General features: G+C 38.9%; 1 protein-coding gene across 1 annotated transcript in view; it reads right to left on the bottom strand.

Annotated features, from left to right (window-relative positions):
* The window catches only part of LOC135102450 (DBH-like monooxygenase protein 1 homolog), a 15,623-nt gene extending 8,378 nt beyond the window's left edge, over window positions 1-7,245 (bottom strand). Inside the window, exons 1-3 of the mRNA XM_064007761.1 lie at window positions 7,105-7,245; window positions 4,042-4,237; window positions 1-270 (exon numbers count right to left, since the gene is read on the bottom strand). The exon at window positions 1-270 is cut by the window's left edge and continues 3 nt beyond it. Coding sequence (XP_063863831.1) covers window positions 1-270; window positions 4,042-4,227 — 456 coding nt within the window. The 5' untranslated portion in view covers window positions 4,228-4,237; window positions 7,105-7,245. The remainder of the gene's footprint in view (window positions 271-4,041; window positions 4,238-7,104) is intronic.
* Between the last annotated feature and the right edge of the window lie 786 nt (window positions 7,246-8,031).

Below are 8,031 nucleotides of genomic sequence, written 5' to 3'. Positions count from 1 at the left end.
CAGCACGTAGTCTTCGGGGTCGCAGGTGTTCACGTCGCGGGCCACCACCAGCATCGTGTGAGTGTCATTCTCCCTGGCGTACAGTGGCCGCCAGTCGCTGATCTCGTCCTCGGGAGGCATCTTAGGACCCACGCCGTGCCGGTCCTGCAAGTGAAGTTTCCCATCCTCCACCCACGCCGTCACTATGTCGGCACCGCCCATCCCGCCATTGCTAGAGAATCCGAAGCCCAACCAGCCTCGCGTGCGAGCGTGAATCTCCCACACCACCTCCTGAAATATATATATATATATATATATATATATATATATATATATATATATATATATATATATATATATATATATATATATATATATATATATATATATATATATATATATATTTTTTTTTTTTTTTTTTTTTTTGAGATGTATCAGGTGTCAGAATTCAGACATCCGGAAATGCGCATGTGTATGAGGATGATAAGTAGATGCGGATATCAGTTTCTACCAAATAGCGGATGTAGATGCGGATATCAAATTATGACATCCTCACAGATGTAAATATGTTCAGAATTTTTGTATGAAATCACTATATTACACCAATTATTGCCAGACGGCTGCTACTTTTATTGCACATTACTGGATTATATAATTTTGAAGTAATTTTGAAGTTTTATTACGAGTTTCAGCCACACATGTGTGTTGCCAGGGTGCGGGCACTCGCCACGGCACGACACTCGTGCGATGAGTGCTCAGCGTTGCCAGCTCATACTTTTCAGTCTTATTTGTGTGCAATCACACAATATGAAGTTTAGGACGAGGCAATGAAATCTTTCTTGTGAACTTTAAGAGTGTGTAGGGTCTGCATACAAAGACATGCATAATGCATGTAAATATATTGTTTACATATACAGATACGTGTATGAAATATATCCACCACATCCTCTTTGTGTATAGTGTGGATGTGGATGCATATATATATATTTTTTTTTTTCATCACAAAAACGGATGTGGATGCAGATGTTAAAAACTATACGGATGTTCCGAGGATGCAGATGCCCATGCAGACGTCCGATACATCTTTAATAAACACACACACACACACACACACACACATATATATATATATATATATATATATATATATATATATATATATATATATATATATATATATATATATATATATATATATATATATATATATATATATATATATATATATATATATATATATATATATATATATATCATTGTTCGGTACATGATACAAATAGGTATAATATCAATATAACGAATGTTGACTGATCATTCCTGGATTCTTCCATTCTATGTTCATACTTCACTTACCTGTATGTGTGTGTGTGTGTGTGTGTGTGTGTGTGTGTGTGTGTGTGTGTGTGTGTGTGTGTGTGTGTGTATAGCCTCACTGTCTCTGCTCACCTGGAAAGAGAGAGAAAAATTGTTAGACATTAGAACAACAAGGACAACAGCAACAACTACAATAATAATAATAATGATAATAATAATAATAATAATAATAATAATAATAATAATAATAATAATAACAACAACAACAACAACAACAACAACAACAACAACAACAACAAGGAAGTTACTCTAATAATAACACACACACACACACACACACACACACACACACACACCAGTGGCGCCCTTGCCCGTCCCTTGGGATGCTGAAAGAGAGAGAGAGAGAGAGAGAGAGAGAGAGAGAGAGAGAGAGAGAGAGAGAGAGAGAGAGAGAGAGAGAGAAAGAGGAGGGGGGGGAGATAGCGGAGATAACTCATTATTTGCTTATGACAAACTTTAATAGCTGTGCGTCTCTCGCGAAGCAGCAGCGAAGAGCTGTGGCTGACAACAGATCACCACCACTCACCCATCACGCCTCACTTTCCGCCGCCACACAGCCGCGACCCAGACTAACAACCAAGACCCCACACCCCTCAGCCAGCCTGCACTCATCAATCGATCCACACGCATTTACTCTGTTTAAAAGATTCTCACTAGAAAGATTATTATTATCCACCAGAGTACAGTGAGAAAGTTCCTTGCAAAGTGTACCGTTACCTCTGCCATCGTCCAACCTCATCCCTCACTCCACACCCCGCACACGTCTCCAAGCTGCTGGCTGAGGCGTGACTGTTCTAACTCCTTCCACAGGCCACACCGGAGCCCAGCACAAAAGGGCTCAGCAATCGAAACAAGTGTCCTATCTCGTCCTTGTGGCCTTCATAAAGCTGCCAGTCACCAACAGGATCTCCATGGAAACATTCGCCCATTGAAGCGAGATATTAATCTCAGCCAAGTGTTGCACGGCCTCGGAGCCTCGCGAGCAAACCGTTTCTGAATAATGAAGTATGAAATTTCATGAGGCTCCTGTCGCGTCGAGGCGCAGGCCACGGTGAGTCATGACAACCAAAGACCAACACAAGGATTCCGTCAGTTTGCTAAAGAGAAGTTCAGAGAAGAAGAAGAAGAAGAAAAAGAAAGGAAATAAATAAATAAAAAAGAAACCTGCTGACTCCTAAATTTGTTTCGATTCATTACAGAGTAATTCTTCTCTTCTCAAAGCACAGTCCCGTGTAGAAAAAAAAAAATGGAAACAAGTAAATGCATTACGTTTCAATGGCAGATGAACAAAACACCAAGGTCGGCTGTCAGGAATAAATGTCTTATTGTTCTCCACACTATCGGAAGTGCACCTCCCACCCCACCTCTCTCTCTCTCTCTCTCTCTCTCTCTCTCTCTCTCTCTCTCTCTCTCTCTCTCTCTGCCTATTTCATAAAACAAGTCTCCGAAAGTAAACACTCTCCATTGTTTATTGCTAAGTAATAACACATACATATAACAAACAATACTCATAATTTCTTTGTAACTGTATTTTTTTTATATTATTGCACTGTATTATTATATTTCATGAGGCGCTGCGCCAAGACGCTCACAGGCTGCGATGTGAAGGACAAGCGGAGGAGCTGCGTCGCATCTCTGGCCTCCCCCATTGTCTGCCAATTCGAGTTTCTGGGTTTCTTCACCACTGCCGCTGAAATGCTGCGGCAGGCGTAGCAATCTGTTTGTACGCTTCCTTCCCTCCTTCCTTCCTTTGTCCCATCAAGATTCGGTAGTGAAGGCGTCAGACACCGTAAAGGCTTGTGGTGTTCAGGACAACTGTACCGGATGTGAGTGTGCTGTGTGGACTGGACACTCTCTACAACTATATAGTATTGGATGTAGCTACGTTTTCGTGAGGCCATTAATAGTTTTCTTATTATTCAGTGACGCTGCTTAAATTGGCAAGCATCTCTTAGAGAAGTGTCTCTTAACCTGGGGCTGAGATCAGTGTTGGGAGTGCTACTGCATATATTGCGGTACAATGGCAGTGTTCGTTGCAAGGTAATGACTGATTGATTGATTGCAAGGGATAAAAAGTATCGAAGGGATAATTTTTTACAAGACTGTATTTCTTTATTTGATAAACTTCAACCTTATTTTCAACCGTGATAATGTAACTGGAATCAGTGTAACCAGACGTCAGCCAGTTAAGGCGTGCTGGACTGTCCATGCATGGCTGCCGGAGAGGCTGAGGTCCTCATCATCGTGTGTGTGTGTGTGTGTTCCCAATAAGGACAGGACCGGGAATCAGGCACGTGACCTTGATCAAGAAGCCTGCCTTAATTATCCCATGACAGTGAAAACGAGCAAGCGAAGATAAATATACTTACTAACACTACCAGGAAGCATCAATGCTCAGTTACAAAAACCAAGGGTCATGACTATAAGAAGATGAAGAAAATTCCTCCCAATGCCAACACACACACACACACACACACACACACATACATACTGAGCAGAAGCAACTCGATGATGAAAGGAATAACGCGGGGAAATGAAAAGACAAGTGGTGGAAAAGGGTTGAGGACTGAAAAATGTGAGTGAATGGAGACATAGTTGAAATAGGAGATCTCGATGAATGAGGAGGCAGTGACGGAGCTCGGAAGTGACGCGCGGGGATGACAAGCTACACAGAACTCCTGCACTCACTTGTTTGTCGAGGTCAGGCGTCCACAGCACCGTGAAGACACCATCGGGGTCCAGCACAGATTCATGGGTGTGGTCTGGGGCGTCATATGCTGGCAGGGTAGCGAGGTCCACTGTCATGCTCCCCGCCAGGCAGGCCCCTACCCAGGCAAGGACGGCTGAGCGAAGCAGCGGCCTTCCCCCAGCCATGGCGCCGCCTCTGGGGAAGGAACAGCGGGCATGAGCAGCGAGTGGTGGTCAGGAATATGTGGTTGCAAGGTGTGAAAACAATTTAAATGATCACGAAGCTATATACTTAGGTTATAAAACGACAGATCAGCACTGCTGGGCGTGATGAAAAAACGAAATAGAATATATATATATATATATATATATATATATATATATATATATATATATATATATATATATATATATATATATATATATATATATATATATATATATATATATATATATATATATATATATATATATATATATATATATATATATATATATATATATATATATATATATATATATATATATTAGTTTTATCATTATCATTATCATTATCGTTATTATGATAATAATAATAATAATAATAATAATAATAATAATAATAATAATAATAATAATTATTATTATTATTATTATTATTATTATTAGTAGTAGTAGTAGTAGTAGTAGTAGTAGTAGTAGTAGTAGTAGTAGTAGTAGTAGCAGTAGTAGTAGCAGTAGTAGTTGTTGCTGTTGTAATAATAATAATTATTATTATAATAATAATAATAATAATAATAATAATAATAATAATAATAATAATCTATTCATGCATACACCGGACTAAGATTTTCCTTAATCCCGGAGTGCACTGGGCGAAATTCAGCCCACGGCTTCTACCCTTCGTTGGCTAGTGAGTGATAGGGAGGGGTGGGAAGGGTACGCAGCTGCCCCTCCTCGTAGTCTCAGTTTCCCACTGCCTCTTGCCGTGATAGGATGTGCGAATTTTATAATCTTCACAGTGTTTTGTGTTAAGATTGCGGTGAATGTCAGGGTGAAGTGACCTGAGTGGCATTACCGTTCCTTATCTTCTGTAGCAGTTTATTTTATTCTAGGGAACTATAAGCTATCATATTAGTGCACAATGGCAAAAAGACCGTTCGGTGGGAAAGAGAAAACTTAAGCAATTTTAGCAACACAAAAGTTAGTCTTTTTTTCGTCAGGCAAAGACGATCTGGAAGCGTCGTTAGGCAGTCAACGTGAGTCTCCGAGGACCAACAACAGTCTCTATTCGACCTTATGTTCTTCGAGGCTAGATTTACTGTGGTATGGAATTCAAGGTTTCACCATTGCCAAATAATATTAATTTTTGCTCCTACTTCAAAAGAAGAAAAGAAAAAAAAAATATTTGTATGATCTTTACATTTTAGTTGTTACTGAAGTACTGTTGTATTTTCATGATGTGGTTTTAATTATTGTCCTAAAAGTGGATAATTATCTCTATGTATTCTATTTGAATTATGGATACGACCTTCACTTTTTTATTCAGTTATTCCATAATCAAAAGGTTTTCGTCTTATCAACTCCTTGCCTCTAACAGACTGTTTTCAGCTTCTCTTTCATCGCCACAGTGTTGCATCTCTTGCTATTTTCACCCACTATTTTCACACTAAATATTCTTTTGATCTTGCTAACTGCATGTCTATCCCTCCTCCCGCGGCCTCGCTGCACAAGACTTTCTACTTTCTTTCATCGCTGTTCTGGTCACCTCTCTAATGTAAGAGTTAATCAGTATTCTCAGTTATCCATTTCTTTTTCTGATAAACTCTGGAACTCACTGTTTGCTTCTGTATTTCCTCCTTCCTATGACTTGAACTCTTTCAAGAGGGAGGTTTCAAGACACATCTTCCATTTTTTTTTTTTTTCATAACCGTTTCTGACTGTTTGGGGACTAGCGCCTCAATGGGCCTTTTTTACTCCTAATTTTGTTGCCCTTGGCCGGTGCCCCTCCTACATAAAAAAAAAAAAGTATCGAATTCCCTTGACATAAATTGCTCGTAACAGCTTCACCGATTTTAGTTTTCTGAGCTTACCTGCTCTCTGAAGTGCAAGTTTATATATATATATATATATATATATATATATATATATATATATATATATATATATATATATATATATATATATATATATATATATATATATATATATATATATATATATATATATATATATATATTTTTTTTTTTTTTTTTTTTTTTTTTTTTTTCTACAGCCTTCCTCACTATACCAGCTGCATCCCTTATTGTGTCCACTGATGCCGAAGCGCGGTTCTCTTACGCAAGACTCATTACGGCTGCAGCACAATATGCTCACGTACTGGCCATTGTCATGAGCGTCCATTAATTTAATAAACACGAATACTTCCTTGTTCATTGTACAGCGCCACAACTGCGCGGCTTCGAGGGCATACTTACACACCAACAATGGGGAATTCCATACAATATATATATATATATATATATATATATATATATATATATATATATATATATATATATATATATATATATATATATATATCATCGATGGATCGGCTCATCCATGCAATGCGGGTGAGAAAACGATTTCATAATGATATGAAGAGATGAAAACACTTCACTAAATTATCAAAAACAGCGTGTGTGTGTGTAAAAGGACGAAAGCCTGACAAAGAACGGCTCATTAACCTTGCCTTACTCTCCCAGCCTCCGCGTCACTGGCCACCGTGTTAATTAATAACCAATGATATGATGGCCAGCTAGGTGGCTCTACATGCTATTGTTAAATAACAATGACATGGTGCTTCTTTAATCCCCTGTTCCGCTGGTTTCCTGACTCCATTTGTTTTATTTTATTTTATTTTTTTATTTTTTTATTTATTTATTTTATTATTATTATTTTTTTCAATATTAAAACACTGTTCAGCTCCCTTGTCAAACATAACATGATCAAGCGGCAGTCCTTTCATTAAATACACATCTTATATTTTACTCGACCCATGAGGAAGTAGGCACACTATTACAATACCATTGGCTTACTTACTAAAAATATCCCAAACGTCTCACTTCAGTACAAAAGCAGCAAACACTGTGCAGCACTGCCGAGACGAAGGGAAAGTACAAGAGACCTCCTACACCCGCACTGCGCCTACCACTGATTCAGCAACTGAACAGCGGCAGCTTACAACAGCCTGCAAGATGGCGGTGGCGGCAGCACGCGGCAGCCTTGGAATACTGTACAACAGTCTGAGTATTCTCAACACTGCTGGTTTCAGTTAGAGACTACCAAGATTATGATTAAAACATGATGGGGTTGCATTACCTCGAAGGATCTCGGGCCGCCCGTCTACCACCATTGGCCAGCGTGAGTCAGAGCTCTGGTCTTCACCATTATACCATTATAAACTTATAAAGTCCCATACTAATTATGATATTTAATTCATCACTGTGTTTTGCTTTTGTCTGTATGGTCAGAATTCAGAAGAACATTCAGAGACCCTACTTGGCAACTGCCGGATGGGAATTAAGTCAAAGTAAATCAATACTTTATACAATGCATGCATCGCACTTGGTGTGTCTTCACGCCATACATCTAATTGCTTATCCAAGGTGTTTCAGAAGTGCCTGGACAGATGAACTGCCATGATGTGCAGTGAGTTACCGTGCTTTTTGTCTCTCTCTCTCACACACACACACACACACACACACACACTAATAAATGTATGACGACAGACAACCCTCCCTGCCTGGGCCTCCAAGCATACACGAAATTGACTATAACGTATTGTGATGATTCAATTATCAAGATCTTCGTTATATGTCATACCCGATATCTCGCAGCAAATACAAAAAACAAAGAAATTGATAACTTTTTTCACCATCTTGCAGCGTCTCGCAGGCCGAGAGCAAGGTATATTGTTACATACATAGACACAACAGCCAACATTCAATTGCAATTGAGAAAAAAAAA

Source organism: Scylla paramamosain, chromosome 7 (assembly GCF_035594125.1).
Source record: "Scylla paramamosain isolate STU-SP2022 chromosome 7, ASM3559412v1, whole genome shotgun sequence".
Lineage (NCBI taxonomy): Eukaryota > Metazoa > Arthropoda > Malacostraca > Decapoda > Portunidae > Scylla > Scylla paramamosain.
This window is presented reverse-complemented; position numbering and strand designations above follow the sequence as displayed.